General features: G+C 41.8%; 1 protein-coding gene across 4 annotated transcripts in view; it reads right to left on the bottom strand.

Moving 5' to 3' along the window:
* The window catches only part of cacnb2b (calcium channel, voltage-dependent, beta 2b), a 57,012-nt gene that overhangs the window by 21,015 nt on the left and 13,976 nt on the right, over positions 1 to 22,021 (bottom strand). For 2 of the 4 annotated variants that reach the window (XM_078173099.1, XM_033650359.2), the window contains exon 1: positions 17,322 to 17,724. The exons of the other annotated variants lie outside the window; for them this stretch is intronic. In XM_078173099.1, coding sequence (XP_078029225.1) covers positions 17,322 to 17,339 — 18 coding nt within the window. In that variant the 5' untranslated portion in view covers positions 17,340 to 17,724. Of the gene's footprint in view, positions 1 to 17,321; positions 17,725 to 22,021 lie in introns of those variants that run through there. 4 annotated transcript variants of the gene reach the window in all.

Consider the following 22,021-nt stretch of genomic DNA (forward strand, 5'->3'; position numbering starts at 1 on the left):
ATAAATTTGTGAATTATTGGCTTCATTATTACATGAGGAGCAACAATGGTGCATGTTTAGTTCACATATTTGGGTGTCATGGCTTTATTCATCCTCTCATATTAAAAGGTCTTCACTGGTTTATGTCATTAAATAACAATTAGCTTTTTGGAATTTGATTTACAGATATTAAATACGTTAAAAAATTGTTTTTTATATTTCCTAGTTGGCTTTGGAACAATAATTCCTAGTAATTAGTATTTGAAGCACATAAATAAATTATTTTTTAATTAATATTTATGATTTTACATTTGGTCTTTGGATGTTATTATTATTATCATTATTATCATTATTATTATTATTATTATTATTATTATTATACTGCTGCTCTTTTTGGACACAGCTGTTTGATGACTGATAAAGCATCAAGCTTCTGCAGACACTGTTTTCCCTCTATGACTACGATTTGGAGTATTTTCTACCACGTCTAATAATCCTCACTCACACTTCTTAAAAATGTATTTATGCATGTATAGGCTCTGTTTTGGATTCCATTTTGGACCCGTGAAGACCTCTAGCTCTTATGCAAATTAAACTGTAGGATTCAAACACTGACTGAATGCCACACCGTGAAGCTATTGACCTCATAACATCTCCAAGACATGGCTTCTCATTTACTGTTACTTTCCGCAGAGCTGTCCTGCCTTTAATTGTAAGGAAGTGTCGCAGCAGATCCCTCCCGGGATGCTCAGGTTTATGTGCCATGTGTCCCAGCGATTAGATTGTCCCCTCAAAGACATGGTAATTAATGCCCTCTGTGTCATAGCCAGGAGGTGGCACAGCCTTCTGCGTCAATCTGGCACTCAAGATACACTCTTGCATCCTAAAGTCACAAATCAGCTCTCTGGTTGTAGACAGTCTGCTCAGTCTGACGCATTTTAACAACTCGGTGATCCAGAGTCCTTGGTGACTTCCAATGTGTCAAAGACAATAAGAGAGGTATTCTGTGTATATCAATGACATGAAACTTTGGTAAGGACCACAATATAACACACTTAAAATCCAATGTTCACACTGTTAGCTTTACCCTACTGCCATGATTGACCTGCCTCATACTATAAAGTACGTATGTTAAACTGAATTCATTTGGCAGATGTTATTATTATTATCTGCAGTTTTGACACTGAAAATGATCTATTTAGTTTTTTGGAATTTAGTTTCACAATGCAGTACAAAAGCACTGTTAAGAGTCTCTGGCAACAGAAAGACATCAGAGTACGACAGATGATGTTAGTGAAGCATGGCAGAGTTGACTGCACTCTCCTGCAGCCAAGTCTCTTCAACTCTGTCTCCTGAAAATGACATTTATGTAAAACTGATTTGCATTAGCAAAGACATTTTGTAGGAGGCAAACAGAATTGTAAAAATTTGTTGTTTTGAGTTACATGGTGTGGCTTTTGAAACTTGAACCATTTCTATTAAGGAGTCGCTGTGAGGTTGCCTGGTTTGGTATTATCGTGCCTCTACCAAGACCTATTTAAAACCTGTGCTTCCAGACAGTAGCTGTGGCAACATAGACGCCATCTCTTAGATTGGAGATGCCAGCTTAACTGTTTACATGAACCCTAAATGAAGTGATCTGATAAGATGTATGTTTTACATGCCCCAAATCAAAATACAACTTTTTTGACTTGCACAGAGTGGTTCTGCTGAAGCGTCTAAGGTGTTTAATCTCCTGGAAATTTGACATAAGGGGGGTTTTTTTTCAACTTTTTTGAGAAAATGCAGTTAATTCAATACATAAAGTACAGATGAAAACCTGCACATGCAGGCTTTTAGTAGATGCTACAATTCACCAAGTTCCCCAAAAATCTAATATGCAGGCTACTGCCACTGGTAGTTCATTCATTCATTCATTCATTTTCTGTAACCGCTTATCCTGTTAGGGGTCACGGAGGGACTGGAGCCTATCGCAGCTGACACTGGGCAGGCCGTGGGGTACACCCTGGACAGGTCACCGGACTGTTGCAGGGCTAAAGCCTAGTTCACATTACATGATTTTCACCGTGATTTTGACGCCGCAAAGGATCTTGAGAGCCACCTTGGGTCAGAGGTGAGTCGTGTGCCACGACAAGTCCTCATGTGTGAACAGCTTCTTTTGGGCTTGTTTCCATAGCCCTGGTTGCTTGTTTCTCTCCCAAGATCTGGCAACACTGACAAGCCGGCAAGCAACAACAACAATGGCGGCGTCCACAGGATCACGGGGAGTGCGTAGTGTTCGGACCCAGGCCCTGGAGGCAGATCTGATTCAGCACTGGGAAGAATATCAATGCCTTAACAATGTGTCATCTCCAAGTTAAAAAACGTAGTTTGGTGACGTCACCGTGTTATCTGGGGCTCTGTCAGCGAGGGCTCGGTGGAGAAATCTTGCGGTGCGCACACACAGGTCGTAACGCAGTTGGTGATACTCCTGATGACAGAAACACACCTCGCCAGGTATGAACACTCAAAAGATTACGATAGTGTCAGCTACGCAAATTCGGGGTAAAAATCGTGGAACGTGAACCAGCCTTAACACATAGAGACAGACAACCATTGACACTCACATTCACACCTACGGGCAATTTAGAGTCACCAATTAACCTGCATGTCTTTGGGTTGTGGGAGGAAGCTGGAGTACCCAGAGAAAACCCATGCTGAACATGCAAACTCTGCACAGAGGGGCTTGTGTCCTACTGGCAGAGCCAAAGAGTTATTTACAACAACTCCACCAGTGGTGTAATGTAGTTACGATGGGCCCGCATGCACGCTATTATCAGAATCAGAAAGAACTTTATTGTTCATTGCAGAGCAGTGGAAATTCGTCTTTGACGTGGCTCACAATAAAACACAAGTTAAAAATACATAAAAGACATAAAAAGACATAAAATACATACCAATACAGTATAGAGCAACACACATAAAGCTAAGAACCCTGAGTCAAACGGGCCCTAATGTGCACTACTTACTAGTTATGAAGCACACACACACATAGAGTTTTAGGTGTATATATATTTTACCAACAGTGCATCTTACTGCCACTTTTATATTATATCTGCTTGCAGATGTGCCCAGCTTGTCAGTCTTGAGAGATTTTGCACCAAAACTAGCTAATGTAAATCGTATTGTCTTGTTACATGATTATACAGAGACTTGATATTGACAACATTAACATGCATATTACCCAGCAATCATCATTAAATATCTGTATATGACAAAATATTTTTTATAGTTAAATTAGTTTTTTATTTAGTTTATGTAGAATAAACATATGGTTAGTTATAGATTGATACTATTTTGCAAAAACAGAAAACTATGATGGAGATGGGTTTGCCTTTTTGAGGGCTTTTATAGAAAACTGCACCATTTTTTATTTAATATGAGTTCTTCTTTGCTCACGAGCATATTTCTATAGGTGGCAATCGGGCCCCTCCACCCCATGGGCCCCAATGCAACCACGCTGCCTGCGCTGTCTATATCTATGCCCCTCTCTTTTTTTTTAAAGATATGTTTTTGGGCATTTTAGCCTTTATTTGATAGGACAGACAAGTGTGAAAGGGGGAGAGAGAGAGAGAGGGAGTCGAGCCCGGGCCGCTGTGGCAACAGCCTTGTACATGGGGCGCCTGCTCTATCCACTAAGCCACCAACACCCCATCTATGCCCCTCTCTGTCAAAATCAGAAGAGCTGTTGCTGTGCAGCTGTTGGGGCATTTGTTGTGTGGCTATGTCACCTAATCATTCAATCAGTCAATCAAGCAATGCCTTTATTGTCACTGCACAACTGTACAATGAAATTAGGTGGGACCCAGGACATTAACCATCCAGCTCTCTCCCTATGATTTCTGTGTAGTCAGGATGTTACTCTTCCTGAACTCAAAAAAAGGTTGCCAGCAAATGTCATTCAAGCCCCCCTTTTCTTACCTCTAAAGCTCCTCTGGCAAAGCAAAGAATATTTTGTAGGAGAGAGGCTTTCCCTGTTTTCGGTTCATTAAAGACAGTAATAAGAATACACTGGGTGAGTATGAATGTCAGTCCAGAATGAGTTCACTATTCAGACCTCATGCTCAACCAGCAGAGAGCAACTTCCCTCTGGCTCTCCTTTACCCCGTCACCCGCTCCAACCCTCTACGTTATTCCAAATGAGTGCACACTGCGCTGCCTGACACTAGTGACTTTGACGATGACAGATTATACAGCATGTCATTACCATAGGCCAATAGTTATGATGGACCTATCTTCAAGTCCAAAAGACTCCGCTTTAATAGCTTGTATTATGAAATTACTGTAAGTGGGAAGACAGAGGGAGAGCTGGAAGAGGGGAGGAAGTGCGGGAGAGAGGGAGGTGAGAGAGAAAAGGAGAATGTGCCAGGAAAGAGTGCTACGAGGATACATGTTGAACCAGAAGGCCACTCAGAGAGCAAACTGTCCAGTCTTCTATCATATGCAAATCTGAAAGCACAAATACTATATATGTCTGCATTGGGGTTGTCAAAATAACACATTAATTTTGATTAATTAATCACAGAAAAAATAATGCATGAAAAAAATGAATGCTGTTTAATCACATTCCGTGGTGCCCTTTGACCCAGTGCGTCACTGAAGGCCACAGTGGCTTTGTCACATGATGGATTCAGACAAGATGATACTGCTTAGCCCCGTGAATGAAACCTTTATATTTCAAAAATGCCCAGATGGAGCTGTTGATAGGAGGACCATTCTTTGCAGTTTCTTTAGTAAGGAATTTCTGTACCATCAGAGTACTTCAAGCCTGAAATATCACCTCAACACAAAGCATTCTGCAGCGATCCCGGAGGTAGAAGCTAGCACATCCTCTGATGCTAGCGTTAGCAGCTAGCCTCGTCAAGCCATACTCAACCAGACGTTCAGACGCAAACTGAGTAAGTCTACTTAATTTAGATTAATTAATCACAGAGTACGTAATTAATTAGATAAATTCTTTTAATCGCTTGACAGCCCTAGTCTGGATATATTTCCAAAAGAGGTAGGAAGGTAGCATACCAAAAGTGTTTTGGTGGAAACGTGGCTATAGTCATTAGGAACCATCATCTGGTTAACATGAATGTCTGTGCGAACCTTAATGGCAGTCCATTACATAAATGGACAAACATCGCCATCCCTCGAGCCACACAACTATTGTGGCAAAAGATTTAAGTGCCAACACTTTGTGTCGTATGGCAGCCATGTTAGTGGACTTGAGCTTAAAGATAGGAACCCATCCAGGGTACAATATACTGGTTACTAATATATGCAAGGAACTAGTGCCACATTGGACACAAAATCAAAAATACTTATGGCTCAGTTTAAAGTTGAATTAAAAGTATTACTATAAATATATTGAAATGTGTCAGGAAAGAAAGCAGAATAGAACTGGTCACTAGCTCAGAAAGCTCAACTGTAATGGTATGTCTTTAAAATACAAGAGAAAATAAAAAAAAGAAACTATGGAGGCAAATTATGCCTCAAATAATGAGACACAAGAATGATGAGGACATGATGCAAATTGGGGTGCTGTTGGTAATTATCAGAGAGAATTAGCTTTACAGGAGCAGGAGGATGCAGCAGAGAACATGTCAGAGACGGAGAATTTAACATGGTGAGGAGGGAATAAGAGAGGAGGAGGAAGGAAATCTCCCCGGGGCCGAATTATGCCCAGGCATGACTTTTTGTTTACCCATGGCTGGTGTAGACATCTGTTCGCACAGCACCCGCCTCTCCTGCAAGCCAATGTCACCCAGCCAATAGTACAAAATGCCCCCGCTGAATTATTAAACAATGTTGAGCTCTACTGCAGGTGACTTAGAAATGCCTACTCAAGAGCTGCAAAAAAATGAAGGAATTATGTGAATTTTCTTTTTTTTCCGCATTTGTGTTAATGTGAATCACAGATTATAATGCATCGACATCATTCAGATATGGATTTCGCTTCAGTGTCTTTCTAAGACAAAAGAGGACAAAACAGCTGAATCAATTAATCAATCAGTCAATCAATCAGCAAATTGTGAAATTCTGGGCTGATACCTATGTCTAAAATAACAATATGAATGATAGCCAATACCAGTTTATTACATTATCTTTAAATGAGCACAAATTCAACCATAAAAACTGATGAAACAACATTTAAAATAACCTTCTTTCACATAAAAAAAATCCATAAAGAAATAAATCATTGCTTAAAAAGCCTTTTACTATAAACATGATTATTTCCTCTCCAATATCTATTTTATATTATTTTGAAAGCATCAACAAATTTCTCCTTTAGACAACTAAGCATGGCACTAGTTCAGGCAGGACATGGTGTCAAGCTCAGCTCACATCCCAGCTACGTCAGCTGATCTCAATGAGCCAATCAACTGATGGAGCAGCTGAGCACCTGCCTACTGTTGCTGCTTCCTCTGCAACCCTCCTCCAGCCCAGCTCCTCCTTTTCATGTTGTGTCTGACTTATAAATGTAATTTCTGTTTGTCAATAATACTGTCTTTGCTGCTGCTCTCCCTGTCTTAGGCTCTCTCACCGGGTTAAGCTTTCCACATAGGCATGTGGAAGGGCGGAGATATGTGCTCTCTCTGGCTTAAGCTTTCCACGTGGGCATGTGGAAGGGCAGGGAGGTCTCATGTCTCTGCCTCACGCTCTCCTCATTTGCGCATCGAAGGGCAGAGAGGTGTGCTCACAAAGACATTTTTGTCCCATGACGATATGGCATCGTTAGTCTCAAGCCCTGCTTTTAAGCCTGCACAAATTTGCCAATAAACTGATGGTAGTCAACAAGGCAAGTATCGGCTGATACATATATACATATACATATACATATATATCAGTGCACCCCTAATATTTAGATATGCAATGAATTATTTCGATCACTCTTCAAGCAAAAACGCCAAAACGTTTTCTAAATCCAGCTTCTTAAATGTCAGAAGTTCATGCAATTTTGGACTGGTGGTTGGGGAAAAAAAACCAAGCACTTTCAATGCATTAGAAGTTAACAAGGGTAGTTTTCACTATTTCCTGACATTCCGTATTTCTCATACATTTTTTTTTGTGTTCTTATTCTTTCTTTAAAGAAAAAAACAATAACACTTATTTTTATTTTTTTTATTCAAACTCTCTACCCCACTTCTTCATTCATCCCTCCATCTCCATTTCTTCACCAATCCCCCTTTCCTTCCCCTCCCTCTCTCTCCCCCAATCCCTTCCAGTTGCAGAGCCATCCCAGCCCATTAACGTGATTATGTGGCTTCGAGGGTGGGCAAAGGAAGGTGGAGGACAAGGATGATGTGAGGGTGGGTGAACTACCTGAAGGTGACTCCCTTCCCGCTCAAAAGTGTTTACACAGCTCTTTCTGCACTCGCCAGGGGAGTACATTAGGAAAGGAGCGTCTGATTGGGGAGATGGACTCCATCCCTAAAGTGAAATAATCAGAGCCATCGAGTCACCAGGAGCCAGCTGGCTGGCCTGGAGCACTGCGATCCCCCAGAGGACAAACTGAACTCTGGACTGGGTCTTGAAGAAATGCTGAGATGCAGCTCATGTTCACATTAGAAAAATTCCCAGCAGTTCACCCAAATACATCATATTTACCTTTTCATTGTTTGATTTGTTTGAGCAGCTGAGAAAATGTGTCTTTTCATGCTGAGCTAATTCACACAGACTGATCTTACTGCATTTACTTTGACCCTAAAATCTCTATCTTAGCATGATGCCAGGTTATTTAATAAGATCTCATAAAATAAGACGAAAACAGCAACTGTTTCAAAGGTCTGCCTCACTTGTCTTGTGTAAAATGGGCTTCAATAAAAGAGAACATTGTTGAGTGCAAAAATACGACAAAGTAAACTTTCTTAGCTTCAAACGAAAGGAAATAAACCAATGACCTGAAAAAGAAACAAGAGATGCAGGGGCCCATGATCACGTGCTTTTGATCTGTTCTGTAAGCACATCTATTGCAAGTCTGTCTGTCCTGGAAGAGGGATCCCTCCTCAGTTGCTGTCCCTGAGGTTTCAACCATTTTCCCCCCGTTTAAGAGTTTTTTGGGGAAGGTCCAAGGACAGAGGGATATTGTACGCTGTAAAGCCCTCTGAGGCAAACTGGGATTTGTGATATTGGGCTTTATAAATACAACTAAACTGAATCAAATTGAATTTTGAAGCCCTTGATGTGAAACTTTCTTAATATTCATCCTGTGTAGTCTTGGTTAGACATTTGGAACTATCTTAGGGAAGTGGCTCTGCACCGCTCATTAAAAGTGGGAAAGTTCAACTGACACACACTTGCCAAGCCAACAAGTTAGTCCTCATCCTAGAAGTTTTCTCCTATCACTCCAAAACAAACTGTTTGAAACAACTTGCAATAACACATAAATCTCAGCTTTGCATGTCATGTATGAGTTTGGTTTTGAGTCTGCCCAGAGTAGTTAAGAAGGCTGCTTCTCTTGTTTCCTATGGAGAGAATGTGACAACACAGGATAACGTTAGACGCCACTTTACAGTCAAGCAAAGCAACACAAATTTCCTGACTGAAAACAAGCTATTTTATTCAAACCACATTATCTGCTTGACTGATCAAGTCTACATTGTGCTTTTTGCTAGCCTTCTGGTTAACTGACAGTGGGGTGTGCTTGCCTCATGGTCTCCATTGTAAGGCTACACCCTGACATCTTATCAATACATCTTAGCAATCAGTTTGATGCAGGAATGATGGTCGAAACTACTAAAACAAAAATAAGACCTATGCTGTAAAAATCTGAAATTGTGCTTTGTTGTTTTCGCAGTACTGAGCATCCAGCTGGATAACTGAGACTTGGATTACACTGCATGAGCTTTGTTAGAGTTTGTATATGGATTGTTTAATATAACTGATGATATAAATGTAGGCATGCCAGAAAAGTAAAGTTTTCTTTACGAATTCAAGGCAACATAGCTTAACTAACTGATTTACAAATGATCATATAATAGGTGAAGTATTCCTTTAATTTGGTCCTTTTATGCCATTATGTCGAGCCTTTAAGGGCATCTACTATAAACTGTAAAGCTTGCAAAGTAGAGAGAAGAAATACAACCAACCAACCAACCAAGAGTTTCTTAATTTAAGACAGCAACCATTCACTGCAGCACATAGTATTAACTTTTGTCACTGAAGATGCCATTCCTTCTACACAGTCCCTCAACAAATGGGGAGACGTTTCCATGGCAACCATTGAGAGAAATATGCCACCTAAGCATAAATGACTCCCACTGATGACAATACCTTTCCCATTGTAACTTACCTCCACAACATCCTCCTAGACTGATTAAAGGTGCTAACAGTAATTGAGCAGTACATTGAAATCAATGGGAGATCCATAGAGGAACTATTGAAGTGACACTTGGACCTCCCATAGAGAATGTCAATATAATTAAGTCAACTTGGCCATGTTCAGCATCACTGCTACTGTACCTTGCACGGTCGATGACGTCAAACACGTAATGGTAAAGTGTTGTTTAAGCTGGCTACATGCCAGCACACAACGTAAGCATCAGCAGAGGCGGGGAAGTGAACCATGTGAGTCTGCTTGTTTGGGTGGGCACTGTTGTTCTGATTGTTTGTATTTAGAGATGAAATTCGTGTGTGTGTGTGTGTGTGTGTGTGTGTGTAGCTCTGCCACATCCCTGCAGCTTCCTGCTCCTTCGCTGGCTGCTCCCCAGGCACTGCTGTTATCTATGTCTCATTTAAAAAGACAACTAGGGTTAAGAGCTTCCACACCTCAACACAGCAGCTCCAGTATGAGCTGCTCTGTGATGCCTTCAGCTCTGTGGCAGCAAAGTGTCTTGTAACCTAAGGTGAAGTGATGACTTAGTGAAGAACAATGAGCTTGGTAGTCGACTGTGTATGGAAACACTGTGACTCTAGCGCCATCCACTGCAGCCTAGTCGTCAGAAGAAAGTGTTAGAAATATGTTACATTTGCACATTTCATATTTGTCTTTTCATGTTTCTAAAGTGACATATATATCAGTTGGCTTTTGTCATGGGGAGTTGGAGGGGATGGTGGATGGTGTCACCTAAGAGAGATACCTGCACCGCTGTTAAAAACCAACAACTCTGGCTGGGTCTTGGTGATGCTTCCTGGCATTTGCACTGGTGTTTCTAGTTGGGTGTCCCCCAGCGTTTGAGGCACCGAACTTGGGTGTTTTTTACTGAAACATCTCAACGTTTCCCAGCAGTATCTGTGGCAGCGATCCTGGGTGTTTTGCACCAACCTGTCCCTGCTTTTCCAGCAGCTTTTGTGCCACCAAACATGGGTGTTTTGCACCAGTGGTTCGACACTGGTCCAGCCACAGGGTCCAGATTTCTCCTAAGTCATTAGTTAAAGGTCCCACAGTTTAATACATTAAGCATCATACCTGCATTTGAACATGTTGTTGAGCTAGTTTGCTGTCTCTGTAAAGTCGCTGTCCATTAGACACTCAATCTACAGCAGAGAACGCCACTTGAAAATAAAAGCCCTGTGCTGGAAATTCACTGTATCAAAAAATAAAGTGTGTTTTTTACAAACTTGATGCGTTTGTAATTCCCTTGTAGTCCAAGTACTTTTTGTGCCTAAATCTAACCACACATTCAACATAAAGTTTCAACATACTGTATCTGCGACAAAATAAGGTACAAATGTTACGTATCTGTGGTTTGCAAAACATACAGTAAGAACATTTTTCAAGAGAAGAGCTGTCTGGCTTATATGAATACATGCAAAAATGTACATGCTGGTGCATTCAAATGTTTTCAAGAGTAAAACACTAGAAAAGCTAGAATCACATTTGTCTAAAACCAAAGTGGAAATAAACAATCTTGGGATTTTGAATCTGCAACATGTTAATCTGCTAACTCAGTCAAAACTCCAGAAAAAAAAATCTTTAAATCTAGCCACACAGGTAATCTGCAAAAACAGGGGGCTGGGTGCTACTTTATGTATCTAATATGTTAATATTGTAACTACCATGTTTCAGATACTGTGATATACCCATCCTGTCTGCCTCATCTGTCTGTTCAGAGTTTGCACAAGTCAATAGTGGATCATGTGCTGCGAACAAGCGTAAATTCTGCATAAATGCCCCCAGAGACGAACAACTCCAACTGCCAGTCCCCCAAAAACTGCCTTCACATCAGATGAACAGAACTTTAATTTCCAAAACTGTAGACGCCAAAATAACTCATCACATACAGAACTCTGTTGGAGAGCAGCCTGCGCTTTGATCTACTGTGAACAAGGAGAATATTTTTATATGAGAAAATATCAAAACTGTACTATGTTTACTCTTATCTCAGGATATTCTGGGTGATCTGCAGAGAAACAGTGTCGGCTTTTAAATTATAAGCTTCATTAAAACCATAGTAATGAGGATCAGTGGAAACAGTTGTGCATCAAAAAGAGACAAAACACTGCCTGTGTCCAAACATCATTTACTACAGTTCATTGTAGAACTGTAGCGCAGGTCACTAATCTAATTGTGACTAATTTCCTGTCGTCGTCTAATGAGCAGCTGGCTCTGAGCCCAGGTGTTCACAAATTCTAATTTTTGCCGATAAATATTTTTATGTATTGGCTCTTTCTGCTGCGGAGGAACAGTGAAATTGTATCTGATAACCCAAATCCTTTTGCAATTTAGCTGGCGCTCATTTACTCTGATGTGTTATTCCGTATACTGTGATGATTTCTTTGCGACTCCATCTCCTCTTCATTAACATGCAGTGTGTGTTCAGATTTCTCCGAGCCCTGTCTAATCAGCTGCTCTGCATCATCTGTCTGAAGGAGACTGGCTCCATGCCCTCTGCCTGATGTTACCATAGAGCAGATATGGCCGGGCTGGCACCGCCACCTTTACTTTGGCATGAGTCTCCGTCTGTGGAGTTAAAGGCTGCATCACGGCCCTTTAGATCTCCAATTATAGATCAAGAGTGGCAGCAGATCTGTGCTGCACTAAAAGTAATTTATGTCTATACAGTTTGTTAATATGGGTTTGATCATTATTACTGATGTCGCCAGTTTGTGGTTACAAAAGGAAAGAGTTTAAAATTGGAAACAACTTCAATTCAATTCACTACTTCAACAGTTTGCGAAACCTCGTCCCCTACCTTAATCACTGTTGATATGCCTTTCTGGCTTTCTGTTCTCCCATACACGCCCATATGCAGTTTTCCATGAAAACTGTGGCACAGTTGGTTTTGTGATAACAGGCTGTCAGACAAATGATCTTTTGGTCCAATGGGACATTTTTCCGAAAAACTAGGGCTTCGGGATTATTAACTGTCAGGTCAGTGTCATGGCACCCAAACAGAGCAGGAAGAAGGCACTAACGTTAGCTTCAACTCTGACATAGGAACCAGAACCAGCTGCCACACAGTGGAGGAAATGTGCTAGTCATAAACAAGACTTCTTTAAAAGTAACCTGTAATAATAATGTAGTACGAAATGGCCACTGGCCCAGAAGTTACGCAGGGTTACCACTGCAGGTAGTACGCTGGTCACCGCGCATGCTAACATTTGCAGCTTAGGGTGCATTCACACCTGCCCTGTTTGGTTCGGTTCAATTGAACTCAAGTTCATTTGTCCCCTAAGCATGGTTCGTGTGGGCAGGAGTGAACACAACAATCACACTCGGGTGCGTACCAAAACAACTGGACCGAGACATTCTTGAAGAGGCGATCTCAAACAAACGAACTCTGGTGCGGTTCATTTTTGGTGAGAACGTGTTTCGACCTCGATCTGAACCAACTGCAGTCACATTACACATTGTTTGGGTTAAACATGAGCATGTTACAGTCCTGGAGGATTATTAATGTGCACCTCCTCCTGTACTGCCTTAATATGCACATTCAGCACATCCAGTGCATCAAAACATTGTTTTCTAGTTGGAGCCGCACCTCATTTTCAAACTGTATGGTTTGACTTAAACGAAAATTTCTTGGATTTTTCCTTCATGGAAATTCTGACCAATCAAGAGCAGCTTTCTTGCATGAGGCATTTTATCTGGTCCGCTTGTAAATGCTGCCATGAGAACACGAACCAACTCTATGAAATTATGCAACTTTGTAACAAAATTAGTCCCTGATTCAGACCAAAGCAAGACAACTCTAGGTCTGAAAGCACCCTTACATTGTTAAAGTCACTCCTCATTTTTATGCTTCTGATTTTGGAGCAGGTATGACAAAAAAGAAACCACAGTCCAATCTCTCACAAATAGACTACTGCTTTGACTACTGCACCATGTAAACCACTTGAACATCTATGAAAAATGGGTTTAGCGCGAACAGTCAATTCTTTCTTGATTAATTTATTATTTTGTCGGATCAGGCCTTACTGTGAATTTGAAAGTACTAACAGACTATCCATTTTTTGACATCATATATGGTTTTCATATAATTTTGCTAATGGCTACACATACTACTACAGAGACAATCTGCACACTTGAAGGAACATCGAAAAGAAAAAAATGATTTGCCTCGAAGAAAATCACAGCACCGAAGACTAAATTGGAAAAAATCATTACAGGGAAAAAAACAATGTGTATTTGGGTTTCCCTCCCTCTCTGCCTCCCTCTCTCCGGGTCATGATTGTCTCTGAGTAAAGAGATTAAGATAGCATGCGTCAATCCAGGATTTAGAGCGAGAGAGAGACAAATGCAACCTCCTCACAGACAGCCAACGCTGCTGCTTGGACTACATGTGCTCAGGCTCCCTGACAGTCATCAGATAGAGATACAATAGCTGCATTAATATTATCTATACCACCTAATGCCTGGCGTGCTTGGCTCCTGTAATAGATACATTTCATCTACAGTAAAATGATGGCAAGTCTCTCTGCTCCTCTGCATCACACAGCGTTATGATGCAACATGATTACTGTTGGTATAAGGAGGGGTGTGCGTGTGAGGGGATTATAAAAAAAAAAAAACATTTTGCCAACCATTGCTGTTACGATCATTTCTCACTTACTGCACTGAGGCAAATACTGAACCACTACTACCACTGTAACACTGTCATCTTTGTCACTCCTCTGCAATATGAAACACATTCGGAAAACTTTCATCAGGTTAAACACAGAAATGACTGATATATAAGAATGAAAACGAAGCTATTGTACACTTGGAAACTGTCCTAATCCCAAAGGAAACAGGTCTAACTGGTATTATTCGACTTATTGCTCCACTTCCTGCCTGGAAGGAAAGAAGGTATCTGGACATAATGCCCCAGTCTCAGCTACTAAGAGGCTTTTCCTATTCTAGGTAACAAGCAGTGGGCCAGCAGTAACCAGAACACTGTAATGCAAGACAGTAGGCCATACAGAGACTGTGAGGTTTCCTCAGGTTCCTCTTTGTGTCCCTTATGTGGTATCATTACATCTGAGTCACAGAGCTCAGGATCTGTTTTAATTAATACCCACAGATAAAAACCCTAAACACTGTGTAACGTTTGGTTCTGAAAGTATGTCAAGAATCCTTAAAGGGCCTCTATGCAAAATACAGAGCGTAAATTGTCTGGTACCAGTTCTCGACGTGTGGGTGGCTGAGCCAGCAGCTAGCACCTAATGGGGCTAACTCCATAAAGAGTGCTAAACAACTGCAGCAGTGCTGACAGAGGGCATTATGGTTAATGCTGTTAACCAGGAGGCAACCGGGGGGTGGACGCTGCACTTCTGCAACCATGCTATCTCAATATCGGTGGTAACAACCCAATCTCACTCCAAAGTCGTTGAAATCTGGTGCTTGGCCAGTGACTTGTGGCGTCAGACAATGACGAAAAAAAACATCCTTTACCGTTGGCATGATATGTGGCCAACTGCCGTTTTAGTTTAACAGCACTTTCTGGCATCAGGGGTAAACGCGGTGGGGCAAGAACAAAAGTTAAGGCGGCGAAAGTCTGAGTACGGTGGGTGGATGGGTCCAACAAACACCCACTGACAAACTCCGACTTTCAAGATTCTAAAGCCAAACCCAGTTCTTATTTCCTGAACCTAACCACATACTTTTGTTTTACCTAAACCCAACCATGTGCGTTGTATGTAAACGTTAAATTTCCTGTTAAATGGAAGTGTATCTTGAAAGGAGACAATGCATGTAACAGGCAGAACTTGACACGGCGTCTCAGAACGTCAACAGCCAACGCACGCAGGGTACCTTTCACGTTGTATGTGGACGTGGAAGGTCCCGACCAAACATCAATATGTGATGAGATCAGAGTGAGAATGTATTAGTGGTAACCACTGTATGAGCGCAGTGCAAAACAGTGGCGATGAGCTAGCTGGTGAGATGCACAGATGCAAAGCATGCACACGTGGCCGGACTGGCTTACCAAAACAAACCACAGAGAAACTTGAATTACAACACACAGAGGTAGCGTGACTTCATTCTCTGCTCAGGACGCCATTACTCCACTCTATCATTACATAGCAAACAGTGGTTTGCTACTTTATTAATGCTCTGAATGTTGCATACAAACCTTTCAACCTGAATTTACTGATTTTCTGGCCACTTGGGGGCAGCACTAACAAGATAAACACCCAATACTGACATATCATCACGCTTGAAGTTGCTATGGCAAACATGTTAGCAAGCTCTTGCTTTCTGTTTTTGGTCTTCAGGGGGTAAAATATCCAGCTCTTGATCTGTTAAATGCTCCGCTATGTTCACCAGCTAGCTGATAACTTTGTCTGCTGAGCAGGTAGTGTACAGTGGGTTTTTAGAGACTTTTCTCTGGAAACTGCTGCCTGCAGGCAAAAACAAGACGGTGAGAGTGAACCAAAATAGCTGACGGACACCAATATAAAAATGTTGCTTATAGCTGTTAGGATGAAAAGCTACTAAATAAAAATTCTTCTTAATTAATTTCTTGAGTTGATTTCCTCTGCAAGTAGCCAGAAAGACACATGCAAGTTGTAAAGGACACCAGAAAAATATTAACGTATTATTTCATAAGAAAATATAAAATAGCAAGCAGCATTCACATAGACAAATAATAAACTGATGATAAAATGTTTTAATTTTTACTCAAATTGTCTGCGTTGAGCAAGGACACACATTATGTCATTTGCGGCTACCGTCTTTGTTTGGTTAGAGAAATAAAAATTGCAGCTTGAAAAAATTAGAAATCTTTTATTTTTTCGTTGTGCAGCAGACAGAATATTTCTTCTTCCAGATGGTTACAAGAATGTTTAAGGATTCTGGATATACCTTCAGAACAGCAGTAAGTGTTGTAGTGTTGTAATATAGATTTTAAGATTTTACTGATCACTTTTAAGGCTCTTCATGGTCTCTCGCCTACTATATCTCCAACCTCTTAGTGCCGTACACACGTGGACGTACTTTAAGGTCCTCGGGCAGAGGTCTTTTGTCTTTTCCAAAGGCCTGGCTGAAAACTAAAGGGGACAGAGTGTTTGCTGTCAGGGCCTCGAGACTCTGGAACAGTCTGCCTGAGGAAATCAGATCGACCGAGTCGGTGATCTCTTTTTAGTCCCTTCTTAAAACATACTTTCATCGGACAGCCTCTCCTGATTTTACTTGAGTTTTAGGTTCATATAAACTGTCTTTTATTTTTAGTTTGTGACACATTGTGACTCTGTTTTGCGCTCTATAAATACATTTCTATTATCATTATAGATAAAGATTATAGGTGAAATATACACGAGAGGCAAAACAGGTAGGTTCTCGCAAAAAGAGACCAGCTCTCTCTCTGCATGTGGTTTAAATATTGATATAACAATTACAAGTAAAAAATACTTTTGGGGGGGCAAATAAAACGCTACAATAAAATCATGACTGAAATGTCCTCAGGTAAGAAGGATGTATCTCAAGAAATCACACTATGTGCTTTGATGACTTATACAGCACAAGGAGCAGGAAGCTGACTCCACCTGCTGCTGTACAATGTAAAACTTTCACATTCAGGCACCAAACATGCACACAGACTCAGAGTTTACAACAAGTCTGAGAGCCCTGATTGAAAGAAGAGGGCAAGAAACGAGAATAAATCCATCTGATCTTCACAGGCCATTGGTTATGCAACTCTCTCTGAAGCCAGTGATTTCCAACCAGACACATGCCATGATACATGCATGTGGATATGCATCTCTATCTGCCCCTGCGCATTGTGACTGTTTCAGTGAGCGCAGTGATGTGGAAAGGCCTCACACAAGGATTAACGCCCAGTGCAACAGATGGTGCATTCTCCTATCCTTCCTGTTCAGCGCGCGCGCACATGCACACCCATGCGCACACACAAACACACACATGAAAAACACAAGAATACTGCATGTTTTACCTTTTTCTTGGGTGGCATGTTGGATAAAGTGGTCCACTGGTTTTATACCGCAGGTGTAACGTCCAGATCAGATTATCATTCAACCGGCCCCGGTAGAGGAGACATGGACAGGTATGCCATGAGACTCAGTTTACCTCTGAAACAGGTGCGTGTATCCGAGGATGCTATCAGATGCGGCACCGCTCTTTAAAGCGCAGTTTGGTGCGTAAAGGTGAAATATTTCCCAAAGAGAAGAAAGCGCGACGCGCAGGACACCGCCGGAGACACGGAAGAGTTGCGTGAGGGGTTTCACTTAAGTCTGTATTGTGAGTTGAGTGTAGTTACCCTCTCCTGAGTCCTCGGGGTATTAAAGGCTTATTTCTCGGTGCGGCATCTGTTGCGCGGCACACCGCTCCCTCTGACCTCGCGCACCGAGCAAACCAAGAAGGCGTCCAACCCGTCTGCACTGTCCACGCGTGTTAAATAACCCAAAGTGAGGACTGTCTCATTTATGTTGGTGACCACAGTTGGCTCCATCCGCTGTGTGATGCCTGATTAGTGTGTGTGTGTGTGTGTGTGTGTCCCAAACAACTTCCTGCGGTTTTGGCTGCACAAATGGGGAGTATTATAATGGCCTGCCTCCAAAATAGAAGGATGAAATTAAAAAGCTAGCGCGACATAATTCCTTTGTGCACCCGATTTACAGCATACAACTACACAAAGACCTACTACTCATCATCACGCGAGCGCAACAGGGAGTTCAGTGTCATTATGTCACGACTTAAAACTCAGTATTTGCCGAGTACCAGCCACACACACACACACACACACACACACACACACACACACAGAAGCTACCCTCTACAGATTGCTGATTTTCTTTCTGTGTCCTCAAGTTACTCTCACACTGTGTGGAGGTGCCTCCAGTGGGGCGCATCCTACATGTGTAGCCACGTGTAAATACAATACAGAATGAGTTATAAATAGTGTAAAGCACCCTATAAGATAAGAAAGAAAGAAAGAAAGAAAGAAAAGTTATCTCCCTTCAAATAAAGCACTTTTAGGACATTACTCCTTGGTTTAACTTAATTTGCCTTTTCATAAGCCCCGCCCCTTTGTGATAGTCAGACAAGCTGTCGGAGTAAGCATGGAGCCCACACTGTAACTAACTGCACTCCCTGAAGAAATATTATCATATATTTGGAAAAATAAAACAGTGATTCCAGAGAGAAGCAGACAGAGGGGTCTACAGTCTGTGTTTAAAGGATATATCGAGGATGTCAAACTGACTTTGAAGCTAAAGCCGAACTATAGGCTACAGATCACAGTGTAAAAGTGAACCACCGCATCACTGCTGATCGCCACAGAAGACAGTGAATGTAAAGGGAAACTTCACCGATATTTAACCAGCTGTGTGGCATCGCTGTGTGTGCAGATGGTGTTTGGCTTCGCCCTTGTGCCGCTGCCAGCACCCAGACCTCCGTTGTTGGATGGGAAGGGATCTCCAGGGGAATTCAAACAACATCCATCTGCGTGAGCACGGTCTCACTCCGAAGCTGACGAAATCCAATGCTTGGGCAGTGATTTGCGGTGTCAGAAACCAACGAAAAAGCGTCCTTTAACGTCGGCATGATATGCTGCCAGTTGCTGTTATAGTTTAATGGCACCCGGAAGCATCAGGGGGAAACGCTGTATGTTGGATGGCTCCAACAAACATCAACCTTCACCCGAGAGAGTGGTGTTCACATCCCCTAAGATTCTAAAGCCAAACCATGTTCTTTTTTCCAAAACCTAACCACTTCCTTTTGTCGCCTAAACCTAACCATGTTTTTTTTTTTTTTTTTTTTTTTTTGCCTAAACCCGACCATGTGTGTTTGTTGTTGAAGGGGGGAAAAACATCAATTGGCGGTGGTGTACCGACATAGTGCCTTTATATTGAAAGAGACTGTATGTAAACGTTAAACTCTCTGTGAAAACGGAAGTGTATCTTGAAAGAAGAAAACTTGCGATGGTGTCCCAGAATGTCAACAACCAACACACCCAGAGTACCTTGCACATTGTATGTGGACGTAAAAAGTCAATGACCAGAATGTTAATATGTGACAAGGTTGGAGTGAGAATGTTCGTCTGCACACACTGCAATGACACACAGCTGGTTGAATATCAGCAAAGTTTCCCTGCTTCCCTTCACTGGTTCCTGTACAGCAGGGTCAGTCTTTTTTTCACTGTTATAATCATTAAAAAGCAAAAGCAGCATGTGTATACATTCAGTAGGCTATATCTTCAGTAGCGAGCTAGCTAACCCTACCCTTTTCAGGGTTTGATTTTGGTTTTGGAACAGGGAAGAAATGTATATCTTTTTCCAACCTCTCCAGGTAACGAGTGTCATTAATACACGACGTGCCCCGGGCAAAACATTTAGCTCCAAATCCACAAAACCAGCCTGAAAATGAAGGAAATCTGAAATGACTGCAGTGTTGGAGATATCAGTACAGATGTCTGCCTTCACTCCAATATAATGGAACTAGATGGTACTTAGCTTATGGTGCTCAATGTGAGTTACAAAAACTAAGCCATGCAGAAAGCTTTCAGGGTTGTAGGACAACAATGACATGACTTATGGCTCCTCGTAAGATAATGGAGGTGAATAGACTTTTTTTTTTTTTTTTTTTTTTTTTTTTGCTGTGAAAGTTGATATTTGAGAATTTGGCAGTAACAGAAACTTTTTCTAGAGACTGGTTCCCTCTCAATGATCCACTAAAAAGACTGCTTCTTCAGCAGAAAGTCAATCCAATTAAAATTGTTATCTTGTATCTCAAAACCTGAACAAAAAATACCCGTGTGCCTAGATACCATACTTTAATACTTTTACCTTAGTAAATCTGTGAACAAAGGACTTTAACACTGTGGCGCTGCTAAGACTCTTGATACGTCCTCCACCACTGTTTAGTGGTGGGTAAAGTAAGTAACGCTGTGTGGTCCATTTGTCACTGTGACCCATAACCCGAACAGCCAGGCAGGGGACAACAGCAGATGGAGGATACGGTGAGGTACCAAAATCTCCAGGGAGAGCTTTGGGAGGCGAGGGACACAGATGAGAGTGTTATATAACTGAGAATGGAAAGGAAACACGCAGGGCTGGCGTCAGCTGGGCCAGGCTGTGACAGTGTGGAGCAAGAAGCTGTGACACTGACCTTTGGGTCACACACACATCTGGACCTACCATACACACAGCTGCATACACACACACATCATTATCAATATCTGTACTGCTGGAGTGGACATCACTGTCAGAGGTTAGACCACTGTGATCACGCCAGCTGTGACAGAGAGAAAGACTGTAAATGGAAGGTCCCAACATTTAGCCCATGACCTGAGATTGAACCAGACTTGGGGCTTTACTAAATCTGCTCCATGACACCTCAAATCTCCTCCAGCGAGCGCCAACTCTCCCCTAGTGCCAACAAAACACTCAAACAGAGTCCCTGCTTACTTTGACTCCCTCTAAGCACAACTGACTGTGAGGTTGTTACATAAGACGGTCGGATCATTCCTGTGCTGCTGAAACAAGCTACATGGAGTACATGAAGAAGCCAAAATATTCTCCACACCCACTAAAGCATTTATATACTCTGTGCATTACTGTCAAGCAACCTCCAAGTATGTCGACATTTATTTCTGAACCCACAAGTGTGTACTCTGGTACTCTGAAAAAGTATTCTTAGTTTTGTTTTTCCAATGCAAACACACTACACAGTTGACAGTAACTGCCTTGAGCATCAATCAATAGAAGCTGCCACATTCAAGAATGCAACATTCACATTAGCGCGGAAACTGCTTTAGCATACGCCTTCTTCATTATTGTGCATCTGGAGTGTTGCAACGGTTCTGCAGTAAAATATGTGGTGCACGGAGCAGAGCAGGGCTGTGCCAAGGTTCAGATTTGTTGAACTTTGACCAAAGGTCGACAGCTGCTGCTTTTGCTTCGATTTGAGATGGAGAACAAATTAATGAGGAGTATTTATTTATGTAATATTGCAATAAAAAATCATGAACATGAGATCAAACTGAAAATGTTTTCTGTGTGAACGCCGGAGGATTCAGCTACAAGGTTTTTGTCAAACATACTGTTCAAGTCTGTGTTGTAATTTAACTGATTTAACAATGTTTACATAGTCTTTTCAAAAGTTATTTTGGCCTGGTAATTTGGTAACATTTCATTAGAGATTGTACAACTTGCAAGTAGTTAGACACTAACATCATGACCTGGAGCAAAGCAGCACAAGCAGAGTACGGGAGTGGAGCAGTGAGAATTTCTGCTTCTCGCTCACAGAGCTGTTCGTTCCCTCTCGTGGTACCAGCTCACCCTTTTCCTCTTTAACAGCAGTGGCCTTGTGGGTAACCTGTGAGGGTGTGACGTGTAATTCATGGTGTACATGGAAGGAAACAGCTCTCTCGGTGTCATGGTGAAGACGGCAGGCGGCAAAGAGTGATGATAGTCAGCAGAATTAAGTGTCTAGATGAGCTCAGGGCTACTGCTCAACCTCATGAGAAGGCCATGTTTGTTATTTTGTGGTGACGACTGCAATAAAGCCATTGTTGGTGAACAGCACCCGAACACCTCGCCATCCTTCTTTCTGCAGAGTGGTCCAGACTGCTAGAAGCTAGTTACCAGCTAATAACGAGCCAAGCTAAAATTAATGTTAATATGCCAGCGTGTT

The sequence above is a fragment of the Epinephelus lanceolatus genome, chromosome 12 (assembly GCF_041903045.1).
Source record: "Epinephelus lanceolatus isolate andai-2023 chromosome 12, ASM4190304v1, whole genome shotgun sequence".
Taxonomy (NCBI): domain Eukaryota; kingdom Metazoa; phylum Chordata; class Actinopteri; order Perciformes; family Serranidae; genus Epinephelus; species Epinephelus lanceolatus.